The 24,737-nt window shown below is 49.1% G+C and overlaps 1 protein-coding gene across 4 annotated transcripts in view; it reads right to left on the bottom strand.

Annotated features, from left to right (window-relative positions):
- Positions 1-19,879: 19,879 nt before the first annotated feature.
- LOC138541450 (DBIRD complex subunit ZNF326-like) overlaps positions 19,880-24,737 on the bottom strand; it is an 86,399-nt gene continuing 81,541 nt past the window's right edge. For all 4 annotated transcript variants that reach the window (XM_069641760.1, XM_069641761.1, XM_069641758.1 and 1 more), the window contains exon 10: positions 19,880-20,608. In XM_069641760.1, the coding sequence (XP_069497861.1) occupies positions 20,348-20,608 (261 nt within the window). In that variant the 3' untranslated portion in view covers positions 19,880-20,347. The remainder of the gene's footprint in view (positions 20,609-24,737) is intronic.

Here is a 24,737-nt window from a genome sequence, read left to right as displayed (position 1 = left end):
CACGCATGGTTAAACAGTGTACGTGTTTTTGGTGGTAGCGCCACCATTTATGTCAGGGCATGACTATAATGAGGTTATGCATGATTATCTCACGTATGTCTTTGTGTGGTGATAGTGCCACCAATTGTCGGGCGTGACTGCGGTTAGTCATGCGAGGTGAATGGTTTGGTATCTGGGTGGGAGCACCCCCAGTAGGTGTAGTGATGTGACTGTAGCATAAGTAACGCATAGTTAGGGGTATGTGTGTACGGGTGGTAGCGCCCCCGGTGTTGGTAGGGGTGTGTCTATGGTATTAGACATTGCATGGTCACACATTACCCGTCTTTGTGGTTCATTTACCACAAATAACTTTTCTTCTATATGCACATGCGGCTGTGTTTAGCTGCACTGTGTGCCCTTCTATGACTCTTTCCACCCTCATCAGGGTCCGTAGTGTGACAGTGATGTGGTTGTTGGTCCCGGTGTGTCTGGCCAGTGCATCGGGTATAAGGTGAGCGGTAGACTGTTTAAGCACATGTTTTGTGCTAGCCCTGATGATGTAGCTGGTGTGAATGTCTTATGTTGGTGTGCGTGGAGGTGTGTTGTGTATGGTCTTGCGCTGTTGCCAGAAGAGGGGAGATGTGTTGTGTAATGCTTTGCTGTTAGTGATGTGCAATGTAAGGGGAGGAGATCTGTTGTGTATGGCTTGGCTTTGCAGAAGGAATGTTGTGATGTCATGTGGAGTGTTTATGCCTGAGTGATGGAATGCATGAGTGAATGTTCTAACCTGGTCGGTTGGTGAGCCCCCTGCCTGGGTGATGGGCTGCCAGTGTTTTATTGTCCTATAAGTAACTTGAATGTAATATGTATGACTGCTATGATGAGGTCTATGTAGAAAAGAGGCACACAGGGTTGTAAGCGAAGCTTCTTTATTGGCAACCAGCCTAAGCCCAGCAGTGCTGAGCCTACATTACAGCTCTACAGATCCACTGCTAACCGTCCTACTTGGAATGTAGAACCATAACATAAGCAAACATGACATCAGAGCATGGAAGAGCCATTATAACACTTCTCCCCCCCCCCCCTTTATTCAACAAAAGAAACAACCACCCTAAGGTCCACACTCAAACCCTCACACACTGGACCAGCAATCACACACACACACAGACACACACCACACCAGACTGACATTCACTCAATATTAACTCCAACTATAAAATAGTTTGCCCACAAGAGCAAGGAAGAAATACCAAAAACTAAGAGGTGCTACTAAACAACAGCACCCAAAACAAACTCTTTGTACTTGGAGGGAACCTTCCTCTCCCTGCCAGACAGAGTATGTGTATGTATAGAGTCGGCCGCCCCAGCAGCGGACACTTCACATTCATCCACCGGAACATCCCTAACACCCGTATCAGGCACAGAGATGGGAAAGGAATGTTCTTCAACACCCTGGGGATCAAGAGCCGCTCCACTGACAGTGGGCTGCAAGTTAACTAGTCCCTCATTCTCCTCCCGGACTGCTGAGCCTTCTAAGGGGACATCACAACCCACCCCAGCATCTCTTGAACCGTTACCGGGCACGCTAGACTCACCACCCGCAGAAACCACTTTCTCCTTGTCCACCACTACTACACGCCTGAGACTCCAGGTGGATCCATCATCAAGTTTTACATAGCCACGACCACACTTGACCACTTTGCGTGGATTTAAGTATTTGCTGAGACCCTTGGCCACAAACCTAGGATTCCTAATCTGAACCCAATCACCAATCTTCACAGGAAGGGGCTTCCTACGGGCCATTTGCTCACTCAAGAACTGTTCTTGCTTGTTCCGAACTCGATCCAAAACTTCCCGCATGTTCACCTGTGTCTGAACACCGCCACCCAGGGCTGGCACTCTCAACTTGGAGCCAGGTTTCCTCCCTCGCATCAGCTCAAAAGGAGAATGACCACTAACAATAGAAGGGGTAAGCCTGTAAGCCTTAAGTGATTCTGACACCACTCTTCTCCGAAAAACGATTCATGCGTTCTACCAGACCGTTGGCTTGTGGGTTGTATAGTGCAAATCTATGATGACGTATCCCAAGTTCATCCAAAAACTTCTGCATATACTCCGACACAAACTGAGAGCCACTGTCAGTAACTAAACCTGCAGGCACACCCTCCCTGTCAAACACCGCAGAGAGGAACTCCACCACTTTCTCAGCGGTAACCGTAGACAAAGCTATGGCCTCCACCCATCGAGATGTATAATCCACCATAACGACAATAAACCTTAAACCTCCCCCCAATGAATCAATGGGGCCCATTATGTCAAGCGCCACCTTGGAGCACACATCACACGGTAGTTCCACCGGATAAATAGGTTGGGGAGCGGGAACCTTGCTCTTGTCACAAGTGGAACAAGCTGCACAATCCTTCACCATGTCCTCCACATCAGCATCCATCCGGGGCCACCAATAATCTTCTCTGAGCCTTCTCTTGGTCATGGACCTCCCTATATGCCCCTCATGGGCCAAGTCAACAAATTTCCCTCTAAGGGAACGAGGAGGAATCAACCTCAGGCCTCTAGCCACACCCCATGGACCCACCGACAATTCTTCCCACACCTGGCCATAGGATTTAGACAAAGCTGGACCTACAACTCCACTGCTGAGCGCCGTCTTCATTTCCATCAGCTCAGGATCAGCTGCACATTCTGTACCCCACTCATGTTCTGACACTGCGGGCACCACACTGGCAACCAGGGTACAATCGTCCCCTGCCACATCTTGGAGCTCAAGATCACCGGCAGATTTCGGAAAGCGCGACAGACAATCCGCTACCGCATTCATAGTTCCCAGGACATACTCAACTTTGAAATTAAACTCCGCCATATCGGCCATCCACCTCATGATCCTTGAAGACACGTGTGATAACCCTTTAGTGGTCAACACATACACTAAAGACTTGTGGTCTGTACGCAGGGTGTATTCGATTCCCCAGAGAAAGGTCCTGAAATATTTGGAGGCCCACACAGCAGCGAGAGCCTCCCTCTCTATGACGGCATACCTACCTTCAGCCTCTCTGAGCACTCTAGATGCAAAAGCAATAGGTCGCAGTTCACCATCCACCCTTTGCTCCAAAACCGCGCCTATGCCATACTCACTCGCATCCACGGTAAGAAATGTTTTCCTGGCCGGAGAGAAGGACCCTAGGGACAGGGCTTGTTCAATCTCTTCCTTCAACCTGACAAATTCCGCCTGACACTGATCAGACCATGCAAAATGCACACCTTTCCTCACCAACGACCTCATACTAACAGTCTTGTCAGCATACGAAGGCACAAATCTACTATAATACTCTGCAAGACCCATGAAGGATCTCAACTGGTCCTTGTTTACCGGGGCCGGTGCATCACTCAAGGCCTTCACCAACTCTGCCTTGGGATGAATACCCTCAGCATCCAATGAATGTCCCAAATAAGTCACACTGGGAACCCCTACTTTACATTTGCTAAGTTTGACAGTGAGACCACAATCCTTCAAGACACCCATCACTTCAAGAACCCTGCAATCATGCTCAGCTTGCGATCTACCCCACACAAGGATGTCATCCTGGAAACATTCCACCCCCTTAATGTCCCTAAAGAGTTTTTGCATAATCCTCTGAAAAACCACAGCAGCGGAGGCCAAGCCGAAGGGCATCCTACAAAAACGGAATGCACCAAAAGGGGTCACAAAGGATGTGAGTGGGCGAGATTCCTTGTGCAGGTCTATCTGATGATAGGCAAACGAGAGATCAAAAGTAGAAAAACTTGAAGCCCCTGATACCAAGGAAAGCATCTCGTTAATATTGGGTATGGGGCGTCTATCAACCCAAATGCATGAATTGAGATCTCTGAGGTCTACACACATCCTCATTTCTCCATCACCCTTGCGTGCCAACACCACTGGGGCCAACCATTCTGAACACTCTACATCTTCTATGACCCAGATTCCTTGTTCCTTGAGTTTGTGCAGTTCCTCCTTTAAAGCATCACGAGCCATGATGGGGACCCTTCTGACTTTGTGGACAACAGGTACTACACCTCTCTTGAGAACTATCTTGTGTGCAAAACCCTTCAATTTGCCCAACTTAGAAGTAAAAACTGAGGGAAACCTACTCTCCAGAATTTCAGCCGTGATGCCCCCAGACCACACAGTACAATTGTTCTCTTCAGTCACACTCGTCACCGGAACAAGTTTCCGGGGTCTAATCAACAGCTCCAGAGCAGCTTGTTCTTCCCACCCAACAAAGGGGGCACCCTTGTGGGCCACGTACAACTTGCCTCTAGCTGTTCTACCTTGAAACTCTATGTCAGCCCATTCAAATCCCAGGACTTTAATGGGTAGACGCCCATAAGCGTACGGGTTTATGTCAGGAGAGGATAAATCAGATATTCTTTTGTGGAACTTGGATTCATATAGCTCCGGGGAGATAGTGTAACGAGACCCTGTGTCCACCATCATCTCCAACGGGACGCCATTAACCATGAGCGTTGCCCAAGCTCTTTTCTTGCAGTTCTCCACACTCAGCAATGAACCCTCAGGCACACTTCTCTCACTCCCGTCTGAACAACTCATGTAGCCCACTATTGTCACATCATCATCATCATCATTAGTGTCTACCATTTTCACCGAGTCCTTGATGGATATAACACCCCTACACATGCGGGCATAATGTCCCTTGGCTTTGCATTTCCTACAAACCACATTGGCAGCAGGACACCCCTTTGCACCCGCTACATGGCCACGCCACCCACATTTCCTGCACAGGTCCTTCGAGGAAGACACAGCCCTGTTGTCTTTGTTCCTCCCTTTAGCTTCCGTAGACCCGCGGGGAATCACAGCATGTACAGCTTCCCCCTTATCAGACATCACTCTCACACTTTTCCTGGATTCTTCAATTGCACGGGCTATCTCAATGACCTTATCTAGAGGTGGATCTTTCTCTATCCATAGTCTCTCTCTGACGCGCACATCACACGTCCGCATCATCACTTGATCACGGATGTACTCGTCTATGGTGCCTGTGAATTTGCACGTTGCTATTAAAGTACGTAGAGCAGTCACATAAGCATCAATGCCTTCACTGGAACCTTGAGCTCTCGAGAAGAAGTGATATCTCTCAAGTACCACATTGGCCCTCTTGCCAAACCTCGCTTCCAATTTGCCTAAGGCTGTTTCATAGGCTACTACTACTCCTGGTAGGGCATCACCCCCTTCAGCCCCTTCCGCGGGAGCAGCGGGGGCAGCGTGCACATTGGGGCCAGGAAGATGCCTGAACAGTCCGAGTCCATCAGTTCCCAAACAATTGAGTAGAGCGGCTTCTTTTTCATCATCTGTAAATTTGGCGCCACCTGCCGCCCTTAGGTAAACTTTAAACATGTCAACCCATAAGTCCCATACAATTGCAGGTTCACCGGGACTGGCCAGAAAGGCTGCAGGCGGACACGCATTGTTGTGCTGCATGTTGGGACAGATGCAAACTGGCTGGCAAGTTTACTTGGAAGAGCACCGTTCAACTTCCTCTAATCACTGTTCATGCTTTCCAGGCCTTCTGGATTATAGACAGTTAGAACAATGTCAGATTTGTAGACACGGTAGGCACAGGGTTAATTTTCCTCTCCGAGCGATGAAGGGGAACGCCCCTTAGGTACTCCTTCCTCCACTGCTGGACGGACACCTCCTGCGTGGGCGGGGACTCTGCCCGGCAAGAGAGCTCAGTCTCCTCTCTCCCCCTTGCTGCTGACTTCCTCCTCAGATGTCCGTGGAAAAAGGAGAAGCACTACGCTGAACCAGCCAGAGGGCTGGGCCGCAGTTGCGCGTGGGCCAGAGCTGCAGGCTCCTTGATCGTCTGTTTCCCGACTCACCGCTCTCCCCCTCTCCGCTGTCGCCGGACTCCACGGTGCTGGGCTCCGGCAAGGGGGGCGTGGAAATGGGCTGCTCACTGCTCTCCCCCTCTCCGCTGTTTCCGGACTCCGCGGCGCTGCGAGGAAATGGGCCGCTCTCACTCTCTGCTATCCCCGGATTCCCTGGCGCTGCGCTCCTGTAAGAGGGGCGTGGAAATGGGCACCGTTAGCATTGCTCGCGGGAGAGGGGAAGGTCACGGAGCTCCTCACCTGTTTCTGTTGCGGTGGGAGCACCGCACTCGACCCAGTTTGGGGAGCGCAGGCCAGACAGCACACCGTTCCGCGTTGCCGACGTGTGTGGGGAATGACTTCTCCCTCCTCCACAAACACTCGCTGCTGCCGGGGCACCTGGTTCGTCCTGGCTGTGGAGTGCAGGCCCGGCAGGCTGCCCGGTGAAGTCGAGGCGCAGGGGAAACTTGCTCTCACTCCCTTGCCTCGCAGGCAGCGTCAGTTGGAGGGCTCTTCTCCTGAGGGGCCCGGACACTACCTTAGGATCAGGCAGCCCTTCAGGGGGAAAACATGGGCAACTGCTGGGCCGAAATAGGCTACGTGGGTTGGAAGGCTGGTTGCCCTCGTCGCCAATGTAGAAAAGAGGCACACAGGGTTGTAAGCAAAGCTTCTTTATTGGCAACCAGCCTAAGCCCAGCAGTGCTGAGCCTACATTACAGCTCTCCAGATCCACTGCTAACCGTCCTACTTGGAATGTAGAACCATAAGCAAACATGACATCAGAGCATGGGTGGAATTCTACAAGATAGAATTCCACCCAAGAGCCATTATAACAGTCTATGAAGCTGATAAACCTAGCATGTCAACCTAAGAAGGCTGGGAGCTGCTTCACTACAATAGCCTGTTTGGTTGGGGTGTACAAGTTAACCAATTACCCTTTTGAGTCTGTTTGCCAGCACTGCCATTATAATTTTGCTGTCTTGGTTCAGCATGGATAGGGGTCTATATGACACACAATCTGTGCTTGGCTTGCCTGTTTTTAGTAGCAGTATAATCACCGCCTCTCTCAAAGACTCCGGCAGCCTTCCTTTTTCAAACGTTTCGTTGAGCATGGCCAGCAGCGGGGGGGAGAGAAGTACTTCCTGTTTATATGTTTTATAAAATTCACTAGGGAGCCCGTCCAACCCCGGAGCTTTGCATGTGGGTATGTGCAGAACCACCGTCTCCAGTTCCTCTATTGTGATTGGGACGTCCAGGTTCTCCCGTTCTTCATCATTTAATTTGGGTAATCCTATGACTTCCAATGTTTCCTGAATCTCCAGTCCCGTCTCCTCCCCCGGGTCCTCAGAGGCGTTTATAGAAACCAAGGAACCCCTTGTTTACTCCCTCTTGGGTGTCCCAGATCTGACCTTCCTCTCCCCCTATGTCCCCGACAACTGGTCTGGGCGTCTCATTTTTATATAGCCATGCTAGCAGCCTTCCTCGTTTACCTCCCCATGCCTGTTGCCGTTCAATATATTTTTTTATAGTTCAATTTACATAGTCTTTCCCAGTGTTCCCCGCTAGTTTGTTGTAGCGAGTTCACCTGTCCGGTGTCCTCCTGTGAGGTGCCCTCCTTCTGCATCAATTCTTCCAGTTTCCTCTGTCTCTTATAGCTCTCGCTCTATGCCCCCTTGGAGCCCTCTGGATTTGGAGATGGCCGCACCTCTTACCACCACTTTGAACGCCTCCAATAAGATTCCCTCCGACTGCACACTCCCTGTGTTAATGTCAAAGTACTCCATAATCTCCTCCCTTAAATCTTCTCGGAATAGAGTCCTGCAGGGATTTGGCTCCGAGCCTCCATGTCTCGCTCTGGGAGGCTGGTGTCTCCAATCCAAGACCAAGGGTGAGTGGTGCTATAATACTCTTGCCTTGTATTCTGAGCCTATCATTTCCCCTACGAGTTCCGAAGCCACAAAAATATAATCCAATCTCTTGTACAGGCCTTGCGGGGCAGCGTACTGCAAGTAATGCCTATCCTTCAGGTGTTGCTGTCTTCATATATCCTCTAACCCAAAATCTCTCAACAGGGTCTGTAGTGCTTTCGAGGCGGGGATGGGCTTAATTAGTTTGTCATCCGACTTATCCATTCTGGGGTGTAACGTGCATTTAAATATTCCTCTTCAGGTAACTATTTAGGCCCCTCACGTTCCAGGTGACTATTCTAAGACTACCCATCACCATGCGTGGTCTGTCCCCTGCCCTCCCTCTTCGCTCCTCCCTTCCGTCTCGTTTGGCATGAATGTGGGCACGTACCCCTCCAAATACAACAATAACTCCCCATCTAACGCTTCCCCCCCCCTCAACTCCCGCCAACTACTTTCACAACACACCTTCCCGCCCCTCCCACCTCCCTACCCGTCCCCAACTGGTGCCCAGCTCCATCCCTGGATCTCAGGCTCCCCCGCTTTTGGTCCTCACTCTGAATGCCAAAATCAGGTTCCCAGCAGCATGTTACCAGTCTGCCGGTCACCCACCTAGTCTTTTTACAGGGATATTAGAGCAGGTTCCCTTAGGCTCCTATGTCTTGCACTATGTTCCCGTGCTCCAAGGATCATATTCATATGGCCTTTATTGCGCCTATCCCAGCAACCATAGCCCGATCTTATATTAAAGTCCCAGTGTCTGAGTCTGCTGCACCGTTAGCACCACAGACTCCCTTCTACTTATCTGCGCCGTCTTCCTTCTGGATATCCGACTTCCGCGGACAGCTCTGTATCTAGCCACTCCGACACATCCTCCGGGGTGTCAAAGAACAGTGCCCTGTTTTTGTGGTAGACCTTCAGTTTTGCCAGGTATATCAACATGTATTTGTATCCTGCTTCCCACAATCTTCTTTTCACCAAGCCATAGTTCATGTGTCTTCTTTGTACCAGCAGTGTATAATCCGGGTATGCCGTGTTAGATTTGCCAATGCCCTCTGTATCATTCCACCCTTCCGGAAGTGCTCTAGGATTTTCTCCCCGTCTTGATAGTTCAGGATCTTCGCTATTATTGGCCCCGGGGGGGCTCCTGGTGGTGGCCTCCTTGCCAGGGCACGGTGCGCCCATTCCACCACGAATCCTTGGGTCAGCATCCCCCCCCCCCCCCGGTTATTTCTTGCAGCAGCATTGTTTTCATGTATTCTGTGGGGTTTGGTCCCTCTGCTCCTCCCGGCAGACCCACAATGCGAACGTTATTCCTCCGGGCCCCTCCCTCCGCTCTGTTTTTAAGTTGCTCACGCGCTGTTCGAGGATGTGGATCTCTGCTTTGTGGGACGCACTTGCAGCTGTGTTCGGGGCTACTTCCCTTTCCAGTTCGCCAGTGCGTTCTGCTAGTGCTGACATCTTGTCTGAGGAGGTTCACCTCTTCCTGCACTGCACCTACTTTGAGTTCTAGTGCCACCTTCAGTTCGACCATGGCTGATTCCAGTTTGGTTTCCCGCGCCAGTTTCAGGTCTGCAATGGCTCCCAGGATTTGCTGATCTTTGCTCCTGGCGTCAGGACCCGTGGTGGGGGTCCTCTGCTTGCTCCTTCTGCCGTGAGCAGCATTCTGGCGTACTCGTCCAACGTGGGTTGTTTGCCCTTTGTTTTAGCCTGTTTGGTGGCCATCTTAATGTTGTGCGTTTCTCCACGGGCACCCTGGTTAGGGCCTCCCGCTCCTCAGGGTCACCTCGTAGTCGGCAGTAGTCCACGGGGGAGGCCGCAGCAGGGGTCCTCATGCCCTGTTCACACCCAGAGTGGGTTGTGTCCTCCCACGCACTTGAGCGTTATCACTTTCTATCATGCTTGTGCCCCCACTGCCGATATCTCAGGTCACTGTCTGTGCCCCCGTGGCCCATGGTCCTATTTGGGTTTTGTTGCAGCCCTGGCTGGCCTTAGCAGGAGGTGTTACTTGCAAGGGTTAAACTCCGGCAGGTCCCCCGCTTCAAGTTGTGCCCCGGGATGTGCCCTCAGCACCTTGTGTGTGCACAGGGTGGCTCTGCTGGCTGCCACCAATTTGCTCACTTTGCAGCTCTCGGTCTTTACAGGGGCCATCAGCCTCGGGGGGAGCAGTCACTGCACCTATATGACCGTACCTCATATGGTTAATGTAATGTCCTTTAGCCCCGTGTTTGTTCGTCTGCTCGGGCCTGCCCTGCAGGGCAACGCAGGCAGGGCCCACTGAGCCTCCCCCGTGGCAGCCACTCATATTTGTCTTCCTGGAATGCTATTCCCTCATTTGAGAGCTGCACTCGTTGCAGGTGTACTGCACCCCAAAGTGTCAACCATAGGCCCCTCCAGGGAGCAGCCGCGTGTGTTCATGGGCTCAGTGGCGAGCCGTGCGCAAGCTGGCAGCTAGCGCCGTGCTTCACTCATGCCACCACATCCTCACCAGTGCCCCTCCGCCTCAGGAGCACCCTGATGGCTGGGTCCTTCGTTGCTTCCCCCTGCAGGGCTGGTTAGGGACACCCTGCAGGGCTGGTTAGGGACGCCCCACCGTTCCTCACACGGTCATCCCAGTATGCGCTTCACAGGGCTCCCCTACCCCCTTCGTGTCCACTTATTTCACGCTGTTGCGCTAGGCAGGCGCTAGAGAGCGGGTCCTGCCCCACTGCATATCTTGGCAGCGCCGCCACTCGCCCTTTCATAGGCAGCTATCCCTCGCCACAATGGGGTCACAAGGCCGATGTGTTCGTGGGTTCCTCCCGTGTGTCAGGGTCAGCTCTGCTCCTCAGTGTCCGTATACGCTGGCACACCAGCGTCCGTGCCTGCTATACGAGGGCCCCCACGCGCATCAGCTGGCAGCCGTGTCTGCCCATTGCTTTCTCTTCAGCGTCCTTGCACTGCCAGCCAGGTCCTTTGTCCTCACCGTCCGCCATCTTGTGTCACCTATCTTGCGATCTCAGCAGTGTTCAGATCTCTGGCTCCGCGGGTCTCCCGGGCTCCAGGAGTGCACCACCTTCATAAGCGGGCATACGAATTTTCAGGACTGCCATGCATCTGCACTATAGTAAAGGATCAATTCTCAGATCGCAGGAGCTCCTCCAGGACGCGACTGCTCACATGGCTCTCGTAGCGACCCCCCCTACAGTTCCTGTTGCTAGTGAGAGATTTAGGAGGTTTCTGTAATATTCTGATGGTGTTCCTTGTGCGAGGATTGATTTGTAGAGGTCAGGCAGGCAGACATCCATGGATTAACCTGATTTCTTGCTGTGTTTCACCAGCATGACTAAAGCCTCTGCTGATATTTCTGGAAAGTTTTGGAGTTTGTGTTGTGGGTCTGTGTTGGGTTCGGTTTGTTGGATGTTATGGTTGGTCTGTTTTGTATGGTTTGGTGGATGTCGTCGATTTTGTTCTTGAAGTGGTCCGCCAGGTCGTTGCAAAGTTTCTCAGAGGGGGTTGGGGTGTTTTCACAGCCTGGTGGGTTTCTCATCTTTGATTATTTTGAACATCTTTGTTAGTTTGTCGCATTGGTGATCATCATAATGCCTTCGCTTCGCCTTTTCTATTTCCTTCTTTTATGCTCGGATTTGTTTCTCGAACAGTTTTTTCTTCCCTGGGTTGTATCCTTTCCTCCATTGTAGCTCCATTTTCTGGTTATCCTTTTTCATGGTGCTTAGTCATGGGATGAACCATTTGCCATTGTCTTTTTTGATGGGGTAAATGGTTTTTCCCAGTGCGATCTTTTCGATTTTATCAGCGATCCATTTGTGTAGCAGCTCCACTTTCCCGTCTAGGTCAGCCAGCTCTAGTTCTGTAATCGAGGGTTTGGTCGTCTCCAGTTCGAACAGGTTGCTTATTGTGACGGTTTTCCAGTTTCTTTTTGTGGTGGTTGTGAGTTGGGGGGCCTGGATGCAGAGTGGAGTTGGTAGTCTGATGAAAGGGGTGATGAGATGGTCGCTCCACAGTATTTGTATCAGTGGTGCCATGGTGATACATTTTTCCTGGGCAAAGAGCGTCAGGGTGTGTCCTGCCGAGGGTGTTGCTTCTTTGACCAGCTGTCATAGTTTCATGTTGAGTTGTCTGGTCAGAGAGTTTTGGGAGTTGGCGTGACTTGCTTCAAACCAGATGTTGAAATCCCCCAGGATAATTAGATGTTCGTGCTTGAGGGCTATGTTGGTGATGTCTTCTATGAAGTCAACAAAGGCTCCATCACAGTGGTCTGTACACCAGTGATGAATGTATATGTGTGTAACAGAGTATTGTGCACCAACACCTGTTCCATTAATTTTTGTGTTTGAATGACCTATAATAGGTATCTATGTTCTATACTTACTCTCTAAATGGAATTCTTGTGTGCCATACTGTGTGGACGCGATAAGCTCCTCAATCGTCTGAGAAGAAGCTTCGACTACTCTCGATCGCTACCTTGATTGGCTTTTGGCTAAACTCAGTTCCCTGTTCACACAAACTAGAGTGGCCTCCTAAAGTCAGTCTAAAAAGGTCAGATTCTAGAAATACACCCCATCACCGGGAAAGGGTATATTCCTTCCAAATGAATCAGAGGATAGTTCACCAACTTCACCTGCTCACCAAGTGTTTCCCTCGTTAGTCAGATGTGTGCACGAAGGTCAATCATTTAGGTACTTTGAGAAGAATAATTCCAGAATTGTTTCTCTTTTGCAGCATATTTGTAGCATAGACTGTTGCAGGAGCCTACTTCTCAAGAAGTGGGAAGGTAGGGAGAGTCAATAGATGAAGGTTGTGAGAAGGAACAGTAGTGAAAAGATGTCTTCGTACTGCTTGATAATACTACCTAGAAGGCGTGTCAAGGCACTAGTGTTTTGTAAGGGTGTACAGAACTCCAGGTTGCTGCTTTGCAAATGGAGCCTAGGTGAACATTCGCAATGAATGCTATGGAAGCCCCAGTGCCTCGAGTAGAATGCGCTCTAGGCTTGAAGGGCAGTTCTCTCTTAGAAAGAGTAACAGTGTGATGCATTTGACAATCCACCTAGAGATTGTAGATTTGGAGACTGAGTCTCCTTTTCTACCTGCTGGCACCGAAACAAAAAAATGATTCGTCTTTCATAGAGGTCGAGTTCTTTCAATGTAAAACATGACTGCTCTGCATACACAGTGTGTAGGCTTCTTCGCCCAGGTTTGATGGATTCTGAAAGCACATTGGTAGTTCTAAGGATTGGTTCACATGGAACTTTAAAATGAATTAAAGCGCAAACCTAGGGTGAGTACGCAGAACCACCTTATCTCTGAACTGTAACAAAGGGGTCTAGAACTGAGCACTTGTAGTTAATTGGATCTAATGGAAGTAATGACTATTAAAACGGCAGTCTTGTAGGTGAGATCTTTGAGACTTGCTTTATGCACGAGCTCCAAAGGAGACCCCATAAGTAGTCAACACCAAGTTAAGGTCCCATTGGGGAGATGGGCTAGAAATGGGGTGAGTTCTCTTTATTCCCTCCATGAAAGCTTTAACTGGCATCTTCCAGCACAACACCTTTTGTTGTGATGTAGTGTAGGCTGAAAGAGTAGCTAAGTGAACTTTGAGCGTTACAGACCAGGCCTGATTCAAGTAAAAGTCAGGTACAAAACGATGTGTAGGAGAGTTGTCAATGGGGTTGATGCTCTTGAGTTGCAGATTACAAAAACGCTTCCACTTACTGGAATAGCAATATTGTGTTTTAAGTATTCTTGACTGAGAATGTCCATATATCTGAGGGAGTAGCAGGTGCCCGAACTCTATGACCTCAGGAGCAAAGCCACTAAATTCAGTGTCTGCGGGCATGGGTGAAGTGTCTCCCATTTGTCTTGCAACAACATGTACAGGCAAGGCAGTTTCATTGGAGGATACAGACATCCATCAAATGATCAAACCATGGCTGGCAGGCCCACCAATACTCAATGTGACTAGTTCCTGGTGCACCATTTTGTTGAGTACAGGAGTCAAGGGGGGTGGGTGGGGAGCTGTAAACATTTTCCCTGACCATGTTATCCAGAGTCCGTTCCACTTGGACAGTTCTGGGGGTACCGGGAGGCATAATCTTGGCATGGAGCGTCCTCCAGAGTTGCAAACAAGTCAATCTCTGGGAAGCCCCATTCTGAGAAGACGGCGACAAGGTCTGTGTGTAATCGCCATTCATACTCCATGGGTAGTGGGAAATCTCTGCTGAGTACGTTTGCCAAAAGATTGAGTTTCCCCTGGAACATGTTGTGTCAACAGGAACATGTGTTTGAGAGCCCACTTCCAAATGTTCTGGGACAGTTTGGACAGCCCTGGAGTGTGTACGCGCCCCTTGCTTGTTCAGATAGTACATGGCCGTGGTGCAGTCTGAGGATCAAGACCTTCTTTCCCTGCAGTTGTGTCTGGAAAGCTTTCAGTGCTTTGAATACTGCCAACAGTTCCAACATGTTTATGTGGTTGGATGCTATGTCTGACGACCAAACTGTGCGCCGTCTCTTGAAGCAGGCAAGCTCCCCACCCTGTGAGAGATGCATCTGTAGTTGGAGTGGCCTCCACTGCAGGGGTGGTGAAGGATTTCCCCTTAGAGGTTCTCCCTCGACCATCATCGCAGCGAGAGAACGAGGGCTGGCGAGACAACCAGTAGATCGTTGCATTGTCAGCTGGCCTGACACCACTGGCTTTTGAGCCACTCCTGCATTGGGCGCAAACAAGGAACTAAATAAATGCACCACACCATTATTCCCAACAGTCACATAGCTTTGCGTACCATCACCTCTCAACTGGCTACATATTGAGGGATTTGAAACAGCATGTTTTGGACCCTATCGTTGGAGGTGAAGACTGGCCGTCCTTTGTTCCAATTAGAGCCACTAGGAATTGCTTGACCTGACTGGGGTCTAGGCTGGATTTCTCCTCAATGGAGAATCCCGGACCGAATAGAAGCTCTATAGTTCTTTGGGTTTTTGACAGACATGTTTTGTAGGAGTCCCCAGTCGTTGATGCAAGGTTAAACTGGAATTGATTGCCTGTACAGGTGTGCTGCTGCCAGTACCTTTGTAAATACCCTTGGTGCAGAGGCTATGCCAAAGGGTAGTACCTAGAACCGATAGTGCTGGTCTGGTATCATGAATCTGAGGTATTTTCTGTGCGCCGACAACATCAAAAAATGAAAATCTGCATCTTTCATGTCCAATGTTGCCATGTAATCCCCAGTATGAGCAGAGGAATTACCTCTTGCAGAGTGACCATACAAAACTTTTGGGGCTTCACAAATTTGTTCACTAGGCACAAATCTAGTACAGGGAGCATGGTGAGATCCTTTTTGGGTACAAGGAAGTACACTGAATACACTTGTTTACCTGTAGAAGAGGTACAACATCTATGGCCCCCTTTTCCTGCAGGGTCTAGACTTCTTGTAGCAGGATGCGCAGATGTTCTGGCATCAGGTGTCTCGCTAGTGGCGGTCTGAACTGTGGGGTCTGTCAGAATTCTAAACTTCTGTGGGCAATTGTCTTCAGCACCCACTGATCTGTAGTTATTCTCTCCCATGCTTTAAGAAATGTTAGCCAGCCGCCGACCGGGGATGCATGGGAGGGGACCAGGAACTGCAAGTCATTTCTGGCCCGAGGGCGGGGAGCCTCGAGGGGTACAATTATGGCCCCTTTCTTTACCACATCGTTGCCCCCTCGTGCGGTATGGAGTGGTGTAGCTGCTGGTTCCTTTGGAAGAGGACCAGTTATTGCCCCAAGCTGTATTGATTGAGGAAACTGTTGCCCACGAAAGGAACGTCTATTCCAGCTTCCCGTTCTTTGAGAAGGTCTCTGGGTGATCTGATCCTAAGTCTAAGAGTCATGCTCCTTTTTTGCAGTTGCCAGGGCTTCATCCACTGCTTTTCCAAATAAATTAATCTCCTCTGTTTCTGGCTTGAACCCAGAGTTCCTAAGCCATGTGTGTCTTTTTCAGGAGGGTACCTTGAGCCGAAGACCTTCCTGCTGTCTCTGCTGCATCCAAAGTATTTAAGCATTAACTTGCCTGCCCACTGAGATCCGATGGGTTCGCAGTGGCTCCGGGACTCCTTGAAGGCCCTCCTCTAGCTTGGCCCATTGCGCATCAAAATAGCTGGCCAACGTTGTATTGTTTGCGATGAGTGGAGTAAGCCGCTGCCAAAGTGATACTTTTCCCTAGAGCATAGTCATATTCTTTGTCAGGGGGTGCCTCCCCAGTAGATAGGGGAACCCCAGCTCTTTTCCTGGTAGTTGAAACAACCAGTGAATCTGGAGTAGAATGAGCCCTGATGTAGTGGGGGTGGGTCGGAAAAGTTTCTCTACCCTCGCATTCACTGCTCTAATAAGTGCGGGTATTAATGAAGGGGACAATTTCTTAATTTAGTAGAGGAATAGCTTGGTTGGCAGGTGGTTTTTCTTTCAAAATGTCTTCCACAAAATCAGCCTCTGGAACAGCTTCTCGAGTAGCAATGTTGAAGTGTTCGGCTGCTTTAGTCAGTATGGCTTTGAAAGCCATTTAATCGTCCACCGGGGAAGCCTGTCGAATGGGGGTGGTTGAGGAGAGTCCAAGCACAAGGCATCAGGTTCCGGTGTGGAGTTAAGTGACTGCCAAAGTCGAGGATCAATGCGGTCCTGGTCCACTCCAACCCTCAGTGGGGTCTCCATGAACCTCCTCAGTCGATAAAGGCATCTTCATTTTCAGCCTCATCTTCAGTGAGGTCATAAATACTTCTGCCTCTTCTTGAGTAGGGTCAAAGACCCTCTGCAGCTTAGCCACAGGGAGAGGAGGATTTTCCTCTCTAGACCTCTTGGGCGTTTACTTCCACAAACTTCTCTAGCCTGTCCATACAGCCTTTACATTTTTCTCTGGTCCAAACCGATGCACAAGAGCGCTCCAAGGGTGGAAAGGGGTCTTCTAGTGCATCATCAGTTTGCAAATGTCAAGTTTTCTTTAATGCTGAAGAAATCCCTTCAGGAGCTTCAGAAAAGTCTTATCAGGGTTCCGATGGTTGACACGTGTCCCTTTGTCTGTTGGCCTTTCCGTAGGCTCTGGTAAATCCTTCAGCCTATCCTTGATCTAGACAAATCCTTGTGCTTGTCCTTGGGTTTGTCCTTGAGAATCAGCCAAAATGATCCTGGCGATGCTTTCAGTAATCACCTCAGAATCGGAAAGTTCTGATGTTCGTGCCTCTGGTTGCGCGACTACTTTTGGCGGAACCAGGGCCTATTTGGCTGTGGATGCTTTCTTCCGATGCGTCTCAGCAGGTGGGTGGATATTGGGGGCAGCACCCATAGAGGGCCCAGTCACAAGACGCGCCTGCAGTTGGACGGAGGGCTGCCGACCTTGACATTTGACAGGCAATGCCGAAGTTTTCGGTGTGCCCGTTGGCACTATGGACCGCTTCGACTGTTTTGTTGAAGACATCCCTGGGGTGTGTTTAGCGTGTGTAACATGTGCGTCTATGTCGCCAGGGTGTACATTCACCCTAGCAGGACCAGAGTCTTGCCTAGCGGGCTGGGGACAGACGCTGAGCGAGAATGCTCTGCTGAGAGGGCAATCAGGCTTGTTCGTCACTCAGCCCTTCGTCACAATCGGCGGTTGTGGCAGCAGGAGAACCAGACTCTGCCCGAGACATTCCATAGGCCGCCCACCGCTTAACAGCGCCCCTTTAGAGTTTTCAGGAGCTTGCGAGCCGCACAAAACGTTTCTTCACGATTAAGGGGTAAACACCAGTTACATTTGCCAAATCTCTCCATGAAAGTATTGAAAAGGTTGCCTTGCATCCCAACATACTAATCAATGTTAACAAGTGTCACAGCTGGAGGAGAGAACATTAGCCTGTGCCGTATCTAGATAGGATTGTGAATGTTAGCATCTGCCACAATTTAGAACATTTTTTATTTACATGTTTTATTGGTTAAATAAGACATTTCAACCTTTAACATAAACCTTAGTCCTCTGGAACATGACGAGAGATCCCGAGAGGCCTCACTATGCTTTCAGTCCAATGTCCTATTCCTTATATGTTGGAATTGGAGCAAGGGAAGCTTACGGAGATTGGAGGTTTAGTCCGTTTCAGGTCAAGCCTGAGACTGAAAGCAGGCCTAGGCCCCTCTACCCTTCCATAGTTGTACGACCCATTAGGGAATAGGCTCTGTTCTATGAACTTTAGAGCGACCAGTGTCTTGCTGATTCTTTCCAGTTAGCCTTTCCCAATATTCCTCCTCCGTATCCAAGTCAATTAGAGAAACATAGGTTCCCAGGTACTTTCTCCTTTGAGGTATGAGTTTTGGACAGGACAATGTCAAATGCCTGGTTGTTTCCAAGATGTTTCGATTTCCACAATATCGAAAGCCTGCGTCTTTGAGCATAATCTGCTTTCTATGACGTACTTCTTTAGTTAGTAGGATATTTGACATACATCGTATTAGTAAATCCCTTACAGGATGATGGAAATTTCCTCAGATACGGAGTCAGGTCATTCACTGCTTTGCGCTCCCATATGATGTTAAAGCAGAATTTACTCACTCACTTTAGCGTGCTAGTTTCATCCCAATCATTTTCTCGCAATATTTCCTTTGCCTTATCAGGATTTGTCCTTAGGGTCTCTTTGATGTTATAGTGCGCTAGAACTTGCCGTCATCTCATTTTCCACAGTTGGAGATTTTTGTCCTGCTTCCCAACCGTTTTTGCCATGATCTCGAAAGGGGCTGGAGGCCAGTCGAGGATACATTTCCTGTAGAACAAGACTGTCTTCATTGACAACATTAGCCTGTGCCGTATCTAGACAGGATACGGAATGTTGCATGTGCCACACTTATACGGAACTATGTAGGTAAGCATGTTAAATGTCATAACCCACTAACAAATATAATCTCAAACTCTCCGCATACGTACATCACTGAAAAACTCAACCATCTCTCGCACAACAAGCTGCACACTGCACCACACCACATAAACTGCACCAACAGCACACGCGGACTGACACCGATCCAATACTTGCAACAAATCTCAGCACCTGGTGTCTAGAGTTGAAGCTGCCAGCAGTATACCACCGCTCTCACTATCCTTACTCCCTCTTCAGCTTACTAACCCGTCCCACCTTCTCGTTTACAGATCCGCCAGAGCACCTGGGGACCAACTTGGTTGGTGACAGTGCGCTATATAAGTAGCTTTAACATAACACACCCACCCAAAGGTCGAAGCAATTTTCTGGACTAGCTCCGCATAAGGCAACCAGTATGCTGGGCAGAAGAAAAGAAATCTGGAGGGACCTCGACGCACGAGGGATTTTGGTACACTACACGTCAGGGATAGTGTTACAGGCACACCCATGTCTACGTCCCCTTTAGAATCTCGAAAGACAAGATGCAATAACACTGAGACCACTGGATGCGATTCTAAGCAGATTGACAAGCATCAGAAAAAGACTACCTTGCCACGATACAACTTGGAGCCATTAGACTGTGGAGGAGTTAGAAACTAAGCTTGAACTGTCATAGGGGAAGTTTATTGGTTGGTTCTTTTACTATAGGTTGACAAGATTATTCAGCATATGGTCAGAAATGTATTCTTAGGTTGTAATGTTCACGATGGGCGAGTGACTGGCTGGATGGGATCCCAGTTCTTTTGGTGTTCGCTTTGTATTGTATTCTGCAAAACAATAAAACTGTTCTCATTAGCTAGGTTTTCCTACCAGATGCCTAGTGTCGTTTTGGCTGTATACTAATTGACCTTGGGAGGATTGACCCAATTTAAAAGGTCTATTAGAATATATGCGGGGAAACCACCTGCAACCCCTGACCCAATACCCTTCTATTATTTATAATCCAAAACCAAACCAATGCATATATAAATAACGAAAATATAAAGGTCAATTGTAAAAGGTCAATTGGGTAATACCGTAGGTTTCATGGCTATATTTAGTTTTGGCACTGCTGGTATTGTTGCCCATTAACTTTAGTAAGGTTACATCTCCCTTAAAAAAGTTCAGTGTTCCATTTGTGTCAATGTGCACACTAATGCTGAGCATATATTGCGTGTGAAAACCAATTAAAAACATCTGAAAAAGGAGAATAGATCCAAATAATGTTTTGAGACAAACATTTATTCATGTAAAATATGAAAAATGTACAGGAGTTAAGCAGGCTCAGTGTCTAAATTCATGACTACAAAAGTATGGAAAAGGTGCAACCTAAGCCAGACATGGACCAATACATTCCAAATCCGCCATTATTCACAGCATAAAATGTTTTATTAAAACTAGACACTTTCTTCCCTCGACGCTGTGTGTTTCAACACTAGAAAGCAATCCTAGAACTAAAGAAACATTTAATAACTAAGCCTCACACTGCATCGATTTGATAAAACCACAACTAAAACTGTACCCAACAAATACAAAAAAATGCAGAAATTATAATAAGGGATATAAACACTGGAATGCAGGGTGAGCAATGTAATGGAAAATACTTGTACAATCGGTATTGGATATTTGTGGGCTTAGTCACAAATCAGAATTAGAAATGGAAAACAAATGTATTTTTGCCTTCGTGACAAGTTAATTTTCTTCCGTAGTGACATAGTCTGATGTGAAGTCAATTTGGTCAGTTGAGTCTTCGGCAAAGTCAGGTGCATCATCTGCTGTAGCAGTCTCTTCAACGGTGGTGGTGGTTTCGGTCTCTTCCACAAAGTTTGTGGTGTCTTCTGTGAAATCAATAGCTGCATCTTCAGAAAAATCAGTTTGCTCTGTTGCATCTTGAGCTTCAGTTTCTCCTACTACAGATTCCTGTGTTTCAACAGTTTCAAAAGGATTTTCACCCTAAAAATGAACAAAAAGAAAGTATTGGGCCTTTGTTTTCACCATAAACATTTGCCGCACCATTTACACATTTGCATTGTGCAATTACAATTTGCTCCACTTAGGGAATCAGTTACTGCACGTGCAACATTGTTGCACATGCCATTTCTGGTACAATATAGACAAAGCAAGTCTGGAAAGAGGCTGCATACAGGTGAACCCATGCGCACAGTGTTAGGGCTGCAGATCCTTCACACTTACTGCAAATTCCACAAGAGAAAATTGAGTGGGATTCGTAGGAATGCAAAATGGACCACCATTGTCAGAAAGGACCATAGCTTTTACTTACTCAAGGTCCTGTCACAGGTCAATGAAAAAAAGCATTAGAGCTAGTGTTGAGGGACTGATTCATGCAGAACATATGCAGCCTGCCTCAAGTTGCTGCTTAAATGACATCTACGAGCAAGTGTTGCTTGTATGCAAATGAGGTCACTGAATAGTAACTTCACTGTAGAACAATTGCAATATGTGACGATTGTGAAAATGCACATTGCAAATGAGGGGTCTGAGCGACAGAGGGGACTGGGCTCGTCTGAAACAACCCAATATGGCTAGTAGAAAGCCCATCTTCTACACCATGATGCAGCACCTGTAGTTCTTCTGACTTGAGCTTTCTTTACAAAAGTTTAATCCAAAGCCTGGAACTGTGGTTCTATTTTATGTGCTATGGTTTATGAGTTGTGACTCCTAAGGCAGGGGTAGCACAATAGTACCCCTTGTCCACCAAACAGTCATGTGGCTTGGCTGGTGGAATCCATTTTTCATGGATTAGACAAAATGGAGTTTGCATTTGTTTGCTTTGAAATGAATGCTTGGGTCCACTGCTTCTGGGAGTTTTCCTAAAGTCTACCTGTGGTAAATAACAAGTTACTTACCTGTAACTGTTCTCCAGCATGGGTCTGGCATGGATTCACATGCTCATGAATAAATACATAGCAGTATACATGCAACCACGGGAGGTGGCAAAGGCTCAACAAACATCTCTTACCTGCTCACCAGGCTCACCTTCAAGCGAAGAAGTTGCGTGCACTGCTTGGCCGACTCTTGACTCCTCTTTGGACTATCCGCCGATGCAGAATCTGGTGACGGTGTGAGTCGACCTCCACGTAGCAGCCCTGCAGATACCAGCAAGGGCACACCAGACAGGAACCCCATGGTTGCAGCGAGTGCTATAGGCCCCGAGTCCCTTTGGAGAGAGCAGGGGGGAGGGGGTGGGGCGAATATCTGGTGCCCCACCCACCCTGGTGCCCCCCCCGCTTCCTGATGTAAAACATAGTGGTATTGTCCGTGAAGACCCGCACCACCTTGCCCTTGAGGGACAGAGGGAAAGACGAGAGCCCAAAACATTGTCCGCAGCTCGAATACGTTGATGTGCAACGTTCTCCAGAAACCACAGGCCTCTTAAGTGAAGACACTGGTGTCTGCTCCGCACATGTCGTCGCTGTGTCGGAGTCGATCCCATCCCTTGAATGTCCAGCGATGAAGGTCCTGGGGAAATGACAGGCATCTTATTCTCTGGGGTTTTCTCTATGGATCGGAACGCAACCTCCCTCCTGGGAGGAATGGACACCCTGGTCTTCAGGGTTGTGCCCTGTGGGACTGTCTCGGCAGCATTCGCCAGAGACGCCATCACCCCCTCGATGGAAGGCTGGGCCTTCATGGTCAAGGACAGAGTATTGTCCTGTTTGGCCTTCTCCTTAGGGGAAGGGTCCGAGCCCCGCTCCCCTTGGACTTCAATAGGATGGACTTGGGCCTCTCCTTGAGTCGGTCCAGATGATCCGACATCCTCTTGGCCGAAGATCCTGACTGGTGACGGAGGAGAGTGTGCCCTGGCCGCTGAGGAGCCTGTCGCAACTGTGCTCCTGTAGCAATGGACTTCTGTTGGAGCCCCGCGGGAGGGGCGCCCTCAAATGTCTTAGAAGCCTGCTCAGCCTTCTTGGAACTGGGAGATGCCTGCTGCTGGGACCCCAACCAGAGCAGGGGCCTTGGCCGGTAGCCACTCGTCCGCCTGCGCTGATCCTTCATCGTGCGAGGGGACATCTCCTGGCAAAACGCACAATCCGCCCCATGTGCACCGGGTACAGGCAGTAAAGGCACTTGGAATGCTGGTCATCTGAAAAGACATAACGCAAGCCACAGCAAGTCCTCAACAGGGGAGTTGAATTCTTTTTCTCTGTCCATGCAGCGTAGGCCTGAGAATCATCTGGAAGGAGACTCCCCCCCTCCCCCCCCCATTTGGAAACGGCACTAAAATTGGCCCCCGTTAATTGGAAGGTTGATCAATGGAGCACAAGGCCCAACTGACTGAAAAATAGAGTAAACTCTAAAAAAAAAAAATCCAGTAAAAGCTAGAGCTAAACACAAGAACTCCCAACACTTGAACGTGCGGTAAAAATCTGAAGATGGCTGCCAGAGGAGTGGCTTGGTAGAGGGCAGTCATTGCCTGCGGAAGTAGGACCCAGAGCTCAGCGATTGGTTATTAGGAGAAAGTTCAGAAATGAAACTTATTTTTCTTTTTACCGAGTAGTCCCAGTCTGACGGGGAATATTCACGAGCATGTGAATCCATGCCATACCCCCATGCTGGAGAAGAATACATAGCATTATACACATGCAACCATGGGAGGTGGCAAGGCTCAACAGAAGCAATCTTACCTCCTCAGCAGGCACATTTTCAAATGAACAGGTTGCGCAGCACTGCTTGGCCGATTTGACTCCTTGAAATTCTTGTTGACGGAGTAGAATTTAGTGAAGACGTGCATAGACCTCCATGTAGCAGCCCTGCAGATGTCCAGCAGGGGCACTCCAGACAGGCACACGTAGCAGCGATCGCCCCAGAGCGCAGTCAGCTGGCCAACCAGTGACAGTGGGTGATGCAGCTGGAGAGCCACCTGGAAATGGAAGCCTTGGACAGGTCCAAAGTTCACAAAAAGTCGAGTTGTGCAGGCCATGTAAACTTCAGGAGTTCTTTCAGCTGGCGACTAAGGAGTCGGAAAAAATACAGGTAAGACCAAGGGTTCGTTTGTAGAATTCGGACGTAACCTTGGGTATTAAGGAGGGGTGCATCCACAGCAACACCCTTGTCTCGTGGAAAGTCAAGTAAGGCCACTTGCAGTACAGGGCCTGGATCTCACCTACTCTTCTGGCAGAGGTAATGGCCATGAGGAAAGCGGTCTTACATGACAGGAACTTGAGCAGAGCTGAAAGAATTGGTTCGATTGGAACCCTCCCCCCCCCCATGAGCCTAGTAAGCACTGGGATGCTGGAAATCCATCGGAGGGACAGGGCCTCCATATCCTTGTCCTTTACTGCTTTTTATCATGTGTTCTGTCGCGTTTTCCGCGCAGGAGTTAATGTGCGACTCCTGGCGGTGGAGCTCTTTTGCTTTGGTGAACAGACCCATGGGATACCCTTATGGCACCCATAGGTAGGGATGCAAGCCTGTGCCCTTACTGTATGTTTTTGGGCACCCTTGTGTGACCCACAGAGCATGGTATGGGCTGGTGGCAGCTACGTGCTGAATTGACTGGTGCCCTGAGCGTCCTCCATTTTGGGATGCCCTGTCATTGGAATCAGTAGATTCCTGACAGAGACAAAATGGCCCCCATGGCCTCTTGCCTTCCAGCACCTGTTACCTTGATCCTAAGTCTCGGGAAGCCCTGACTGTCCATTTCCCCTGACTGGCTATTGGGTGGAAGTTCCATATATGGTAGTGTGGGGAAGTGTGGACCAGACTGGCTGGAGCCTTCTCAACGACCGTATGTTGTGGGTACGCCTGTGGGTGGGACCTGGGTGAATGGAGTGTGACGAATACGCATTCTATATTGTGGGTGTCTAGTATCTGGTGGTTGACACAATGACTGAGACAACCCTGCCCGAAACCGGTATGAATGCAATGTGGAGTGTTGAATGGCTCGTTACTTGTCCCAATACACATAACTTGTTGCAGGTGTCTGGAGAGGAGTGAATGGCCTGCATGCACTATGCACCTGATTGGTTACCTGCCTGTATGAATGCCCTTCGTAGTGATTGGATGCTTAAGTGTGACCCAGCGGGATGAATGGGAGATCAACAGTATATCTGGGGGACCT

Source organism: Ambystoma mexicanum, chromosome 1q, assembly GCF_040938575.1.
Source record: "Ambystoma mexicanum isolate Mex_15411 chromosome 1q, UKY_AmexF1_1, whole genome shotgun sequence".
Classification (NCBI taxonomy): Eukaryota; Metazoa; Chordata; class Amphibia; order Caudata; family Ambystomatidae; genus Ambystoma; species Ambystoma mexicanum.
Note: the sequence above shows the minus strand (reverse complement) of the source record. Positions and strands in the feature narration are given on the sequence as shown.